Source organism: Anolis sagrei, chromosome 6 (assembly GCF_037176765.1).
Source record: "Anolis sagrei isolate rAnoSag1 chromosome 6, rAnoSag1.mat, whole genome shotgun sequence".
Classification (NCBI taxonomy): domain Eukaryota; kingdom Metazoa; phylum Chordata; class Lepidosauria; order Squamata; family Dactyloidae; genus Anolis; species Anolis sagrei.
The window spans coordinates 110011746-110027543 of record NC_090026.1 but is presented as its reverse complement, the minus strand read 5'-3'; the positions used below and the strand labels follow the sequence as shown (position 1 = coordinate 110027543).

General features: G+C 39.3%; 1 protein-coding gene across 9 annotated transcripts in view; it reads left to right on the top strand.

The window, feature by feature from the left end:
• ABI1 (abl interactor 1) overlaps positions 1 to 15798 on the top strand; it is a 121241-nt gene that overhangs the window by 101422 nt on the left and 4021 nt on the right. For 2 of the 9 annotated variants that reach the window (XM_060782450.2, XM_060782443.2), the window contains 4 exons: positions 1412 to 1462; positions 3427 to 3603; positions 7501 to 7587; positions 12341 to 12526. In XM_060782450.2, the coding sequence (XP_060638433.1) occupies positions 1412 to 1462; positions 3427 to 3603; positions 7501 to 7587; positions 12341 to 12526 (501 nt within the window). The remainder of the gene's footprint in view (positions 1 to 1411; positions 1463 to 3426; positions 3604 to 7500; positions 7588 to 12340; positions 12527 to 15798) is intronic. The other 7 variants (XM_060782445.2, XM_060782444.2, XM_060782451.2 and 4 more) reach the window with 4 other exon arrangements.

Here is a 15798-nt window from a genome sequence, read left to right as displayed (position 1 = left end):
TAAATACATAAAAGGTTAAAAACAGTAACAATTAATTATATAAACACATAATCACATAATCACATATCCATTTCCAAATTATCATAACAGTTGTCAGGTCCCGTTCCATGTTCCAAAGTGCTGCTGCATCCACTAGCCGAAAGCCTGGTTCCAAAACCATGATTTTAGTTTTTTCCTGAAGGAAAGCGTGCTTGCAAACAAAAAAGGAAGGCACACATTCAGTGTCTTGGTTAAAAAACATACACATTAGTCAAACAACATTACTCTGATCACTTTTTAATGGCAGAAATCCATTATCCACATTATATAATTCTATTTTTTCTCATAATGTAACCTCAACATAAACTTTCATATTACTTGGGTGAATGAAAAAAAATCTACTTCAAGACCATTTAATCCCTTTAAGTCCCTATTTTGTTAATTATCTTAACGGCTTGACTTTAAGATTACTACATAAATCAGCTCCATGTCGACACCATTTAAACCTATTTTAATCCAGGTTATATCTTGATCTTAACACAGGGTTTCCCTTGCTCCCCTCCAAAGTTGGCAAAAGATTGAGGCAAATGCCTCACACTTAGCAGTAGATACTTTAGATGTGGTTTTCTATAACATTCTCCCTCTTCATCTCATTTTCCTTCTCCAATTCCCATCCCTGATCACTTTAATCACAGTTTCAGCAATCTCATAATTTTCCTACTTCCAATGAGTCATAACAGCCTGATCTTCACCCACATGCTTAGTGAAGCCTTCCTCCTCAACTAATGTCAAGATTCTCTGCCATCTCCTCATTCATCTTCTTGGATTATGATTTTCAGTTCCCTGCCTGCTCTCAGAATTACATGATGTTCTTCATATTCCCTCCCTGACTTTGGCAATGTATCCTGCAATTCCACCACATATAGATTCTGAGCTAGTTGGTTCATTTCGTTCTCTTAATACTCCTCAAATGGTTCAAAACAGTCATTATCCTTTAGTATCCAAGTCTCATCTCTAAAAAACTCTAACATGGGATTGAACATTCCTCCTATTTCTATCAGTTCACCAAGCAGTACTTGAAAGAATGCAGACTTTGGTGTCTACAAAGGGATGTCTCCATCCTTTCTTGAAATACAGGTATTTCTCCACATCCAGCACTATGGCATATAAAACAATAATTTAAGCTCAAAAACACTGCCCAATAACCTATGGTGAGAACAGTCATAAAAACATGGCCAAGTGTACACAGGAACAACGGAATAGGATAATGCAAGTTGTAGCTAATGAACTAGGACATGGGACGAAAGTGCAGACACCTGTATCCAATCAGGGTCTTCACAGTATCTTGAAAATTTGAATTCTGGACCAAGTCTTGACTTGGCAGTTTGAACTGTTTTAATAGCACACATATCTGTTCCTTCTCCTCCCGAAGCTCCACCAGCACCTCCAGTGCCCCCGCCTCTCATGATGGGCAATATGATAGGTGAGATCTTCTGAGTGTGCTGGAATTTCAACAGTTTGTTGATATAACACCTGATAATCCTACTCTCCTTTCCTCCTCTTCTTCCAACTAATGCATTTATAACTTTATGTTTTATTGTGTGTATATATATGATCTAGCATAATAATGGAGTATTAGGGATTTAACGACTTTAATCCCAACTAATATTTCTGTGGTGAAAGTCTCTGAAGATTTAAACAAAAATACAAGAACCTTCCTTATACTGCAGGAAGGAGACCTATTGTTTTGAGCCCAGAATGATCTGCACATTGATTGTCAGTATTGCCTCAAGATTTCAGGCAGACAGTTTTCTTGGTCTTGATCAAAAATCTTCTTGTAGGACATACCAAGGATTGTTGTATACAGGCACATAGTCTATCATAGACTTCATCCACATGAATATTGTAGTTCTCCCCAACCAAGTGTCCCCAAGATAGTTTCTGTTCTCCTAGTCCACATGATCAAGCCATGTGGCCCAACACATCTGAGGGAGAGAGAGCAGCATGATAAAAATTAATATGTGTTGTATATCAGGGTAGGCTTAATTTAGGTGGCTTGCTTTTTCCTGTCCATGTTTGCATAAGTTATAGAAATGAGCTGAAATATTTGCTTAAGAATACATGTTTTTGCAAGAATCAAATTGTAACTTTTCTAAGATCTGTACTTTATATACTTAAGCTGATTATTTTGCTCTGGTCATGCTGACATTTACAAAACATGAACTTGAGAGGCTTTGACCCAGATAACATTAGTGAACATTCTGTTAATCTTAAAAGTCCAACAGGGTTGGATCCAGTTGTGGCTTTGTGGTAAGTACTTCCAGTTGTGCCTAATACGGCACCCAGTTATTGCTGACTGATTCTACCTGCTGCATCCTTCCATACCATCTTTAGTGTTATTTTACAGGATTTCCCCACAGCAGCAATTTTCAAGCATTTGCTGTGAATAAGGAGTTTGGCAGGCTCCCTAGCTTGTGAAAACGGAAACATCTATCAGTGGAAAGTCTTTAGACCATTGCCATATATATTTGTAACACATATTTATCTGTATATAGTGATATTTTATTTCAGAACTGTGAACTGCAAAGGAAGAAGTCTTATATGTTAGCAAATAAGATAGTTGCATGCTTTACAAGGCCACTTTAGATTTAAAAGCATGAAGTGTTTCATCACCTTTGCTATTTGAGTAAACTTGGAGAATTGTGAATAGACTGATCATCATTACTTATATAGCAGTTTTAATGTGCAGTCTTTTAAAAAATTAATTCATATTTAGGTAGCCAATACATTCTAAGTTGACAATGAAGGCTGTTGGCGATTCTAATCTGTTAATAACAAATGCTATCTTTAAAACTCTCATCTTTAAAGACCTGAGAAGATTTTGAGGATAAGGTCATCACAATTTTGGGAGAAAAGCTGAGAGTTAGTCAATGGGGCAAGCTTGACCTGGTTCCTTGCAGGAGGTTTATGTTTGCAAATTTATTAATTTATTTCTTTTCCTTTTGGAGGTAAATGGAAATCCCTTGAATTTTAAAAAGCTAAACGTGTTTGTGGTTTCCATCTCATTCTTTTCATTCCCTTGATAATATGAAAGATACTGCATTTAATTTTCTGAATGCAATGTAGGCAAATCAGTTTTATCGGTACCATAGTCTGAATATTTAAATGACTGAATCCCTCAATGAAATATTAGCAGGGTGAATAATCACCTTTCCCCACTGAACACGCACAGGCACAAATGTATGTTAGGTGTTCTTAATCTTCTCCGTGAACTCTGTGGTTTTGGGTTTCATGTGTTTGCTGTACTTCGGACTTCATATATCTCTTAATTCATCTCCATTCGCATCTGCTTTTTTTCTTTTTACACTCAGTCTGTCCTAAGGTGTTATTTTTTGGTTTTGTTTTTGGCTTATGTCTTGTTGGTTCCTTTTGACTCCTACGTTTTAGCTGTTCCTGGGTCAGCTCCTGGTTCCCAGTACGGCACAATGACCAGGCAGATTTCCCGACACAACTCTACTACTTCCTCGGCCTCTTCTGGTGGATTTAGGCGGAATCCTTCTGTGACCGCTTCATTTTCTGCTCAACCTCATGTTAATGGCGGGCCTCTCTATTCTCAAAATTCAAGTAAGCTGCTGGGTTATTGCAGAGCACAAAACTCCTGGGGCTGCTTTTGCAGAAACCATTTTGAAGGTCGTACATTGCTTTGGAGTTTATTCAGGCCTTGTTCAGATATAACAATCTTGGTCTAATAAAACGTGATTTATTGAGCCAAGGACCAGTCTTGAGCTGGCATGCTATATGTCTGTCGCTCCCTTCCCTTGTGTGTTTAGCTTTGGCAGTACTGTTATGGTTTAATGAACCACAGTTTCCTGTTGCACCTGAACTGGGAAACTGTAGCCTAATCTCTGACCATGGTTTTATTAGAACTAAGATCACTACATCTGAATGGACCTAAGAATTTAACCTGTGGTTGTACTAAGCAAGAACCATTTGAAAGATTAATTCTTCAAACTGGTATCAAAGTTGCTATTTCTTTTCTTCACCTTAAGTTTTCTTTGTTTCTCACTATGGCAAGAGTGTCTCTCATACTGGTCTGGTGGGTCATGTGGAGTGGAGCAAGAGTGAATTTATTTTTCTCATCACATCCCAAGTGCCATCTTCAGTGAACTTGCATATTCATGTAGGAGTTTTGTATTTGAAGTGATCTGTATCGAACAACGGTACAGGTATAGTCAAGACTGATGCAACTGATTGTCTGTTTCATTGAATACATTTGAATGTGCTGCATCAGTTTCTACATATTGGGCTGTATGTTTGCAGTCTGTATCAGTCTATATCACAGTGCAGTTTCTTCATATATAGGGATATTTGGGTGGAGGTTAACAGTTACAATGGATAGATGGGTTCTTGCTCCTCTCCATGTGATGAGGTGGATCATAAGATGAAATTAAATTTCCAACCCAGTCCATACTTTTGAGAGATGCTAGATAGATATTAGTGTTTATATTCCATGTTCATTAAAGAAGTATAAGTAATTTTTCAGTTGGACAAAAACATCATTAGAAAATGTCCTCGTTGTTTAATGCTGTCATGGGTTTTTTTAACAGCACATACTTTTACTGTATCACTAAATATTACTACTGGCATTTAATTTTAATTTGCTGGTTGTTTTAATGGTTTTTTCCCCTGAAACGTCTAATTTAATGCCCCAGTATTAACAATATCACCTCCAAGTTTCCAATTCCCTTTGGCTGAATGTTTCATACCAAGAGAAACATCTAGTTTGGGGGAATGAGGGCAAGAACAAATGATTATTGGAAATTAAATCTTTGTAAAAGTTCTCGTTGTGTTGTGTGTTGTTTATGTTGGCACAAGATGGTTTTGAAGTCACCTGGGTGCTGGATTTAATTGTCAAATTACAAATATTGAGTGATAACACTGTTTAAAATGTTGATGTACTTGGAAATCTAGAACCTGTTTCAAACTTGTGATTCCAGTCATATTACTCTGCTGAACACAGAGCTTTTGAGACATGTTGAATTTAGATTTGAAGAAATGCTACAATAGAAAGGTATCCTGGTACTCTGAGAATTTTAAAGACTGTCTTACTGGTGTTACAAACTTGCTAGTGAGGCCATAAGCAAAGGTACTTCAAAAAATAAAAAGCTAGAACAATGGAAGACCTTAATAGTCTAGATCAGTGGTTCTCAACCTGTGGGTTCCCATGTGTTTTGGCCTGCAACTCCCAGAACTTCAAGCTAGTTTACCAGCTGTTAGGATTTCTGGGAGTTGAAGGTCAAAACATCTGAGGATCCACAGGTTGAGAACCACTTCTCTAGATGCAGATTGGACACAAATATACAAAAAGTAGGTTTGTGGAATTAATGAGATATAGGTTTTGTCTTCTTCTAATGTAGATTTAGCATACTTGTGTTGTGTTTGAGGAGGCTTGGCATTTTCTGTTAGGCAAGTTTCAGAATGAAAGATGTACAGATAATACACAGAGATAACATCCACTTTTTTGGCTCCTTGTTGACATCTTTCTTTCAAATCACTACCATTTCTTTCACAGTTCACTTAGAACTCAATTCAACCTTCAGTTCACAATTCAACCTTCTCATCAACCTAAGTATTTTTAAAAATATATAATTAGAATTTTCCTTGCACACAGATCTCATTTTGATTGCATTATGTAACTTGTTGATGTTGACTGCTTTGCCAATGACAGAGAACCATCCACATGATGCTTTTATGCAAGTTCAAAGTTATGAAAAAATTCTTGACAGTTGAGCATAGTATGTTGAAAGAAATTGAAAGTCTATCATCTTGATTTAATTGAAATGCTGCAATAAACAAAGCCCATCGCAAATATTATATCAACAATAACAACAACAACTTTATTCTTATATGCTGCCACCATCTCCCCAAAGGGACTTGGGACAGTTTACAAATGGGACAAGATGTCCACAAGACATAAAAGCAAAAACAACCCATAAAACACAATATATTAAAATAGGAGCATCATAAAATACAACAGCCAAGATGAAACAGACTAGATATAACAGAATAGAACAGATTACATTGAAGCTCCATCAGACCAGGTTCAACATAAACAATGACCAAGATTTCTAAAATGGGCATGATCAAGCTATAAAAAGGCCAGGGCAAGGGATAGTGCAAATAGTGTACCATAGGGCCGGAGAAGTGGATGAAGTGCAAAACAGAGTACAATATGGCAACTTAGGGACTGGGCATGGACCAATTAATCTCAAATGCTTGCTGGAACATTCAGGTTCTCAAATCCCTACAAAAGAAGGACAGTGTGGAGGCTTGCCTAATCTCCCTGGGGAGGGTGTTCCAAAGTCAGGGAGCCACTACTGAGAAGGCCCTCCCCCTCATCCCCATCAGCTGTGCTTGTGATGGTGGTGGAAGCGAGAGGAGGGCCTCCCTGGCAAATCTTAGAGCCCGTGCTGCCTTATAGGGGAAGATGCGATCACAAAGATAGGTGGGGCCCAAACCGTTTAGAGCTTTGTAGGTCATAACCTGCACCTTGAATTGGGACCGGAAACGTATTGGCAGCTAGTGAAGCTGCTTTAATAGGGGCGTCATGCACTCCTTGTGATTAGATCCAGTTAGAAGCCTTGCTACCGACCTTTGCACCAGTTGCAGGTTCCGGGCCGTCTTCAAAGGCAGCCCCACATAGAGTGCATTGCAATAATCCAATCTGGATGTAACCAAAGCATGGACCACTATGGCCAAATCAGGCTTCTTGAGGTACGGTTGCAGCAAATATGTCCTCTTGGAATGTTTAGGCTAGGTGTAAAAAAAAAAAAAGGAAATTCTATGATACATATTGATATGTGCACCCAATCATTTCTAACAGGCTTCAATTATATGCAAAGTTGTTTTAAAGAAATATAATGGCAAATATCATCCTTAAAGCTTTTGATCTATTTTCTGAACATTAAGTTCTAGGGCCAATTGTAAAACACAGTTGGTACCTGCTGGCTTTCCTTTTTTTTTTTTACCATGGAATCTTATTGCAACATCTGCATCAAAAGTTACAGCTTTTCTCTTGTACTATCAGACTTTGCTATAAGATGTTTGTCCTTCCGTGACACCATTGTTTCCATGTTGAAAGCAAAGATCGTAGATTATAAGCCTGTAAGCTGCTCTGAATGAAGAGCAGGGTGAAAAAAATTAAATAAACAAACAAATAAAAGAATTTGAAAGAGTCACGTAATTTTGGTGAAAGCCAGAGCGTTGGTGGCACTTTTTTCTCCATGTAGTTGCTTTTTCCCTTTTTTCAACTTCCAGTTGACTTAAAATAGAGTTCAGCAGTAGTTGTATTATTGGGAAAGCAAACTTTGAATGAGGTCCTGTTGTGTGCCTTTTTGTTGTTCATTGCATACCTTGTTTTGTGATCCATTGTTACTGACAGCTGCTTTTTGTTTTTGTTTTCCTTTTTTTTCTTCCTGTATCTGTGTTTACTCCCCTGTTTGTGGTGTGTGTTGCTTCCAGTTACTATTGCTCCGCCCCCTCCCCCTATGCCTCAGTTGACTCCACAGATACCTCTCACAGGCTTCGTGGCCAGGGTGCAGGAAAACAGTAAGTTGGGCAGCTCAGCTTCACCAAAGAGTAGAGCCGGCTCTCTCTTTTTCTTTCTCTCTCTTAGCATGCATGGCTGGCCACTGAGACTCTGCTGATAGATGTTATTGTTTGGGCGAGTTATTTGAATTTGTTTCCTTCCCCAGGTGCTAATGATGTTTTGCAGTCCACTGCTGTTGTAGAATTGAAGGATGCCTTCTCAGTTTTTCCAATAGCACCTGGAATTACTATTATTATTAGTGACATTTTGGCACTATGAATATGCTCATTGACTGGGAATGGTGTAGATGTATATGCACATGATTATTTTTCTTCCTAGATACAAACACATAAATGTATGTGTGTGTAGTGTACAGAAAAAAATAACAACAACAAATTGGAGAGGACAACCCTGTCTTCAGGTGAAGTCTGGATCCCGGAAGGATCCTCTAAAATTGAAGCTGATTTAATTTTGATTTTCTTTTTCATGTCAGGAGTGACTTGAGAAACTGCAAGTTGCTTCTGATGTAAGACAATTGGCCGTCTGCAAGGACGTTGCCTAGGAGACGCCTGGATGTTTTACCATCCTGTGAAAGATTAGAAATGCTTGACCTCAATAGCATTTGTTTTGTTCTAAAGCTAAAGGAAATTCTGGAAATTCATGGGGAATTGGAGCTGACAGAGGAAGCTTAACCCAATCTCCCCAGATTTGAACCACTGACCTGTTGGTCAGCAGTCCTGCTGGCACAAGGGTTTAACCCAGTGGTCCCAACCTGTGGGTCCCCAGGTGTATTGGCCTACAATTCCCAGAAATCCCAGCCAGTTTACCAGCTGTTAGGATTTCTGGGAGTTGAAGGCCAAAACATCTGAGGACCCACAAGTTGAGAACCACTGGTTTAACTCATTGCGTCACTGGGGCTCCATCTGATTTAATAAAGTGATTGAAGATGTGTTCAAAACAAATGCATGTATTATGCAGTCCAGCATATTCTACACATGCACACCCATATTTACATAAATAATCATTTTGATGTCTGGCTATTTAATGGAAAATTATTAGGACAGGAAATCCTATGAAAGACTGCATGTGCTTTGGTTGTTCACCTTTAAGCTCTATGTGTATATATTCATATCACCAAGTCAGTTGTTGACTTACTGTGACCCTATGTATTCCACAGGGTTTTCTTAGGTAATTCAGAAATGGGTAATTTTTTTGGTCAGTCTCCGATCCAAATACTAGATCGGGATGATCTTACTTAACTTTCAATAACAAGCTGAGAATACTCTATAACAGTGGTTCTCAAACCTGGGGTCCCCAGATGTTTTTGGCCTTCAACTCCCAGAAATCCGAGCAGCTGGCAAACTGGCTGGGATTTCTGGGAGTTGTAGGCCAAAAACATCTGGGGACCCCAGGTTGAGAACCACTGCTCTATAGGACTAATTAATTTTGCTCTTGATTGTTGAAAGGTGGGTATCTGGTTTAGTTTTATGGTATCCTAGAAACACTTCATTACAAGTATTTTCAGATCATTATTAAAAATCCCATCTAACGGAAGTGTTTAATACACATTTGTTGTTAGTGGATTGAGTGTGTGTGTGTGTGGTAAGATACTATGTACATCTTGAAAAAGTGTCCTGCCGCAGTTTTGCCAATAATGCAACTGCAGAATTGAGATTAGATGGATTAAATTTCTCCAGAGCATTTCAAAGGTGAAACCATCATCTGTGCAGTAAGCTTATGTGAAATTCAGATGCAAAGAGTACACTTTATAAAGGGGAAATTAACTCTGGCTAATGAGTTCTGCTCAGCAACTTTCTAAAGTTGCAGAATATAAGGGCCTGCACTTCTTAGTTCAGATAAATCCAAGCAATTATTTTTGCATTTCTCCCTACATTTTAAAATAATGAATAAATGGAAAAGTATTGATTAGTGATTTAAAAACTCAACTGCTTAAAATGTAAATTAAATGAAGGTACATGGAGACTTATAGATTTTATTATGTTTTTCTTCATTATGTTGAGGTATCAGGAGAAAAGCAGTGCACTCCAACTATATTCCAGTACCTGTTGAAAAGTTTTGGTATAGGATGGCTCCTTTATGCACAAAAATATTTTCATTTGCTGGAGTAAGATGAGATTTTTTTTTCATGTCAGAAGCAACTTGAGAAACTGTGAGTTGCTTCTGGTGTGAGACAATTGGCTGTCTGCCAGGATGTTGCCTAGGGGATGCCCGGATGTTTTACCATCCTGTAGGAGATGAGAAATGCTTGACCCTCAATAGCATTTGTTTTGTTCTTAAGCTCAAGGAAATTCTGGAATATTTATTGCCGCTCAAAGTCATTGTGGATCCTGTTCATTGCCTGTTCTACTTTTCTGTAACTGCCTGTTTCTTACATTAAATGGCTTAGGACAAAACAAATGTAATGCTTGCAATTTGCAGCAAACTTGTATTGGAAAAGTGGCATCCCCACCCATTTCAGTAGGTCTGATGGTAGAGGTTCTCAGGATATACTTGTCATTTTACATTTGACTGGATGGAAGAAAAAAATGAATCAGATTCTTATCTACTGCATACAAAAAGAAGGGGCTGTATAGAATAGTTTTTAGTAGTCTCAGGAAGCAGAGAACCACATTACTGCCTTTATTCAGTTGTTTACTTCAATTAAAATAAACTCAATTGAATCAACAGGAATTTGGAAAGTCAAATGTATGTTCCATTGAGCCAATGGGTCTGTCCTGACTGTAATGAGCAGTTGGATTTTGTCTGAAGAATACATTTTAGACTACAGCCTCCAGAATCTTCTAACTAGCATATCATTAAAAAAGTAATGTCTCCAAGCTGTATCAAAGGCCCATCTCTTCTAGCATCTGCTAATTGCAGAGATGTTTCCAGGCATCTGATATTCCAATGTATGTAGAATACCTCAGTTGCACCAAAATATTCTTTGTGTTCTTTAGTGGCTTCTCTTAATCCACTCTATGTACTGGGTTCTTTGACCATCAATGCTGTGTTAATGGATTTACTTCTGCGATTTACAGGCTGGATTTAGATGCCTATAAGTGAATTTGCTCTGATCCACAACTGCTGTACATGTCAGAGTCACATTGCTGTTGTGTTACAGTGAGGAGCCATTTAGGATAATGATTGTTGCACATGTTGGGATATAAATTGGAGATGCAGAGACTTGTCAGAGGGTGGGTGGGCTATGCCTGCCGGATTGAGCTATAGGACTGTGGTGAAGCTTCCTGAATCTTGTAGACCACTCAATGTGTACAGTATGTAGTTTTCAGTCATGTAGGATACCAAAATAAGAGGGCAAGAGACACTGCAGATTACCTAAGAATCTTCTTCCATCAGTATATTTGGGGGATGGTGTTGAACTTGAAGTTTTACTCATACCACTGGCTTTCTGTCTAGAAGTTCATTAATTTGGAGGAATCTTTCTTTCTGGTGGCACCTGAACTCTGAAATGCCCTCTTGAAGGAAGTATGATTGGAACCAGTTATTTGCTCTATCAGATACCAGAGTGATACACTTCCTTTTGTTCAGACATTTTGAGAATTCTGACATTATAAAACAGTCTAAAGTGAAGATGAGGCACATGTGACCCTCAAGCGGGACTCCCTTTCCCCATACTTGTGCTTGGTAGGGTAATGGCAGTTGGAATCCAGTAATAATCTAAAATAAGCATGGACAAACTAAGGCCTGTGGGCTGGCCCTCCTCACTTTCCCTGTACTTTCAGCGTAAGACCATGGTGGCCCAACACATCCTTATGCAGAAAGGACAGGGGAGGAAGGCACGCAGCAGCGGAGAGTCCTCTGGAGTGCTCTCAGCCACCACATGTTTCGCCCTCCTCCCGGCATAAGGACAGTGTGAGTGGCCCCATCCTTATGTCAAGAGGACACCCCGAAGAAGGCACGCAGCGGCTGAGAGCCCTTCGGAGCACTCTTGGTCATCGCCTGTCTCGCCCTCCTCCCAGCATAATGCCGAGAGGACAGCCCGAAGATCAGGGGAGGAGGATAGGGACAGTCGCCGCATGTCTTGTTTTCTTCCCAGCATAAGGATGGGGGTGAGCAGCCCCATCCTTATGCCAAAAGGAAAACATTAGAATGATCCAGGCCCTACCCCGCACCTCCCAGCCCCATCCTCTCACAGGCCTCCTCCCTCCCTGGCCCCTCTCACCCAGCTCAGGCCTGGCTGCCCTCCCTCCCTCCTGGCTCGGTCCTTTCAGCCGAACCCACAGTGCAGCCAGGGGCAAAAATGTTTGTCCATGCCTGATCTAAAAGGTCACCCTTACCCTTGTGGTTTATTGGTGTTATGGATTTATTGTTATATTACTTTTATAATTGTCCTGGGGTTGTCTTTGGCAGTAGTTATATCTATGTCTATATTAAAACCTCAAATAAAGCAACGTCGAAATGACCAGAATGACACATTTATGTTTGAGCTTGCAATCATCAGCAGGTTCCATCTCAGCCTGTTAAACAGGAAGTGATGCAATGTTTGGCATCATCATCTTTGGCATCATGCTAGAGGTCAGCTTAAGCCTTTGAAGTGTCTGCTTTGAAAATAGCATCTATAGTTATGTGGCTGCCAGTAACCTGCAAGGCTGTATATTGTAGCAATTTAACACATCAAGCATTCATTTCTAATCTCTGCATGATACCGTAGTGCATGCCATTAGCTTCTGTAGAAGATATGGAGCCCTGGCCATGCATTTATATGTATTTGCTCAATACCTAACAGAGGTCCTCCTTTCACTGACTTTCTAGTTGCCGACAGTCCAACTCCGCCTCCGCCACCTCCACCTGATGAGATGCCTATGTTTGATGACTCCCCTCCACCTCCTCCTCCACCTCCAGTGGACTATGAAGATGAAGAAGCTGCAGTAGTGCAGTACAATGATCCATACGCAGATGGAGATCCTGCTTGGGCGCCTAAAAGCTATATTGAGAAAGGTGAAGTTCTAACATATTTGTATTGGAAGATAACAATATGACCCCTACGTGTGACTGATTTATTTTTTAATATATACATGTCCTGCTTTTCTCCTTATGCTATCCTCACAGCACTTTTGCAGGATATCCAAAAATTCAAATCAAATAAAATCACTTATTTCGGTCATTGACCAGCACATATCTAAAAATTGTACTTTCTAGCCAGCTGTGCTTAATGCCAAACTCACAACAAACCTATGGCAAAATCTATGTGAAGGACTAGTTTACAGCCACAGATGCCTCACAACTAAGAATACACAGTGGGAAAAGTTTGCCCTAGCTCATAGGCTAACTCTGAGAGTACTGTAGAATTAGTGCACTTTGATGTCTCTTTAACTACAATGCTATGGAATCATGGGAGTTGAGACACTAGCAATATTTGGCAGAGAAGGCTAAAGTACTAGTAAATCTACATCTCCCATGATTCCATAGCATTCAGCCATGTCAGTTAAACTAGTGTCAAACTGTATTAATTCTACTGTAGATGCAGCCTAAGAATCAATAAGATGTCCGAACCATTTTAATGTTGTGATTTACCATATTGTGAATGAGTCACAACAACCTCAGGCTTACCTCATCTCTTTCTTGTCTTCTCTTATGGCTGAGAAAAGGAGTTTTTGGAACTGTCCACTTTACCTAGCCACAGCTGACTAATTATTTACACTAGAATAGTGATTTATAGGCTTTAGCAAAAGGAATTAGATTTCTATACCACAAAATTAAGTTGCTTTATATTGAAAGCAAACCAAGGGTACAGTTGTATTAAAAAAACACAAAGTTTAAAAACTTGGCATTATATTAAATTATATTTAATGGTTTTATATGGTTTTTATAATATTAGGTTGAATGTTTTTAACTCTTATTTTTGTGAATGTATGGCATCAAATTCTGCCAATTCTGTAAGTTGCCTTGAGTTGCCGTAAGACTGAGAAAGGCATGCTACAAATGCCATAAATAAATAAATAAATAAATAAATAAATAAATTTCTTTGACCAGTGGCTGGCCACTTCGAGTGCCTCTGGTGTTGCTATAAGAAGGTCCTCCATTGTGCATGTGGTAGGGCTCAGACTGCATTGTAATAGGCGGTCTGTGGTTTGCTCTTCTCTACACTTGCATGTCATGGACTCCACTTTGTGACCCCATTTCTTAAGGTTGGCTCTGCATCTCGTGGTGTCAGAGTGCAGTCTATTCAGTGCCTTCCAAGTTGTCCAGTCTTCTGTGTGCCCAGGGGGGAATCTGTCATTCAGTATCAGCCATGGCTTGAGGTTCTGGGTTTTTGCTTGCCATTTTTGGACTCTCACTTGCTGAGATGTTCCTGCGAGTATAGTTAAGATTTAACTTAACCTGATTCAGCGTGGTATAAATAGTTGGGCTAGATCTCCAGGAGAGCAGAATTTGAATCCTTGCACAGGCCTCAAACCCTTTTGGCTGTCTTTGAGCAAGACATGCTCTGTCATTCTTATATGAATGCACTGGCAAAAACTTTCTGAGTAAATTTTGGTAGAAAAAAAAATGATAGATTCACCTTAGGCTCAACGTAAGTTAGAGTTTCTAACAAGAAATGCCATGTGCCTTCTATTCAACTGGGCATGGTTAGATAAGCAGTGTCATCATGTTGAGGGTGGTAAGAAACATGAGCACAAATCTGTTCCTGTTGTTCTTTGCTGCGGTTTACTATGAAATTTAAGTACGACCAGTGTTCTAGAAATACTTCCAGCATTGAAATGCATGATTACAAAGAAGTGACAAAGACACTGATCTAGTTAGCTGTTTAATAAATGGGCTTAGGTCATTGGAACCAAACATGCACATGTTTCCAAGGGCGTATCAAAGTCATTTCTGATTAGAGGATCTCTTTCCAATCTGGACCAAGATGTAGTAGTTCTCTTTCTCACAGTGGTCAAGTTCATTTTGGAAAAACAAGTATAGCATAATCTTAAAATATACCTTTAAGCACTTAGTAATGAGAGAAGGCAAATAATCCATTAATAAGGCAAATTGGATTTAGTTTAGCTTGTTTGTTTCAGAAGGATGGTTTTCCAGAAATAACTTTCCAAATGAGTTAAGAGCCTTTTTCACTTTTTCACAGTGGCTTTTAAAGTCTTGCCAATATGAGACCTAGCTCTTGGTTTAAAAATAAAACAAAATAGAACGAGTGCCTTAGTTGTTGTAAGAGAACTCAGTATTATTTGGCATTGATTTTTAAATCCTTGGATTAAATTCTGTTTTGCATTTAATTGTGATTCCTCCTTATGCATGTAAATCTCAGTGAGCAAGTATGGCCTTTATTTTTAATCATAATTCCTTTCCCCCATAAATTTCTTTGTGAAGTGTCTCCCATGAACAAGGAATGAGCATGCCCTTTCTGTCTTAGGTGTCTTACTTTTCCTTCTTTCTTCTGTTACGAGCAGCAGCAAGAATGCCAATTCCTCTGCAGGTTGAATATGGCAGGTCTTCATCGGTATAGAACTTTGGCATGGTTTGGCTCTGAAAATCTGATTGCAAAACTACCTGTAGCAACAGAAGTTAGTACTCTCTTGATTGCTGTATAAAGGTGTACAGCAATAAAACATCCTGCTTCTGTGTTGGTAGATGGTGGAGAGAACAGGCAAAGTCTGCCTCACATGGCGAAGTTCGTAAGCTCTCTAATATTAATACATTGAGTGAAGCTGTGTATGTGTTAGAAGGGTGTCTGAAGTCAGGAAGACCAGATCTGTAACAGAAGGGGCATGGAGAAATATTTTGTTGGTTGCTCCAAAGGAATCATTATTAAGGCCTACACCTTACTGTAGGAAGAGGTTGGCAAAACGGCCAACTCTAATTGGGAGTCTTGTTATTCAGCTCATGTGAGTGTGCTACTCACATGAACATGTTGATCAAAGCAGCTCCTGATGCTACTTCTTGGAGGTCTTGTCTTGGTAACTTGGAAAATTAAGCCAGCAGATACACTCCTGAATTATTAAAGTGGCTGTAGGTGGGTGAAAATGATAAGAATAGTTGAACACAATGTGGTGCCATAATATAGATTTCACACTCAGTGTAGTTTGTGTTGATTGTGGAATGGTTAACTATCTAAAAAGGAGAAGCAGATGCCTGCAGGATGCTGCTCTTTCTGGTCTTTCCGTTATAACTTTGAAATCTGATTAGTATAGTCTCCAGCCTTGTGGTAGGCTAATCTATAATATGACTTGTTATGGCCAAGAAGGTGGTAGGGGCATGTGGGTAAGCAAATG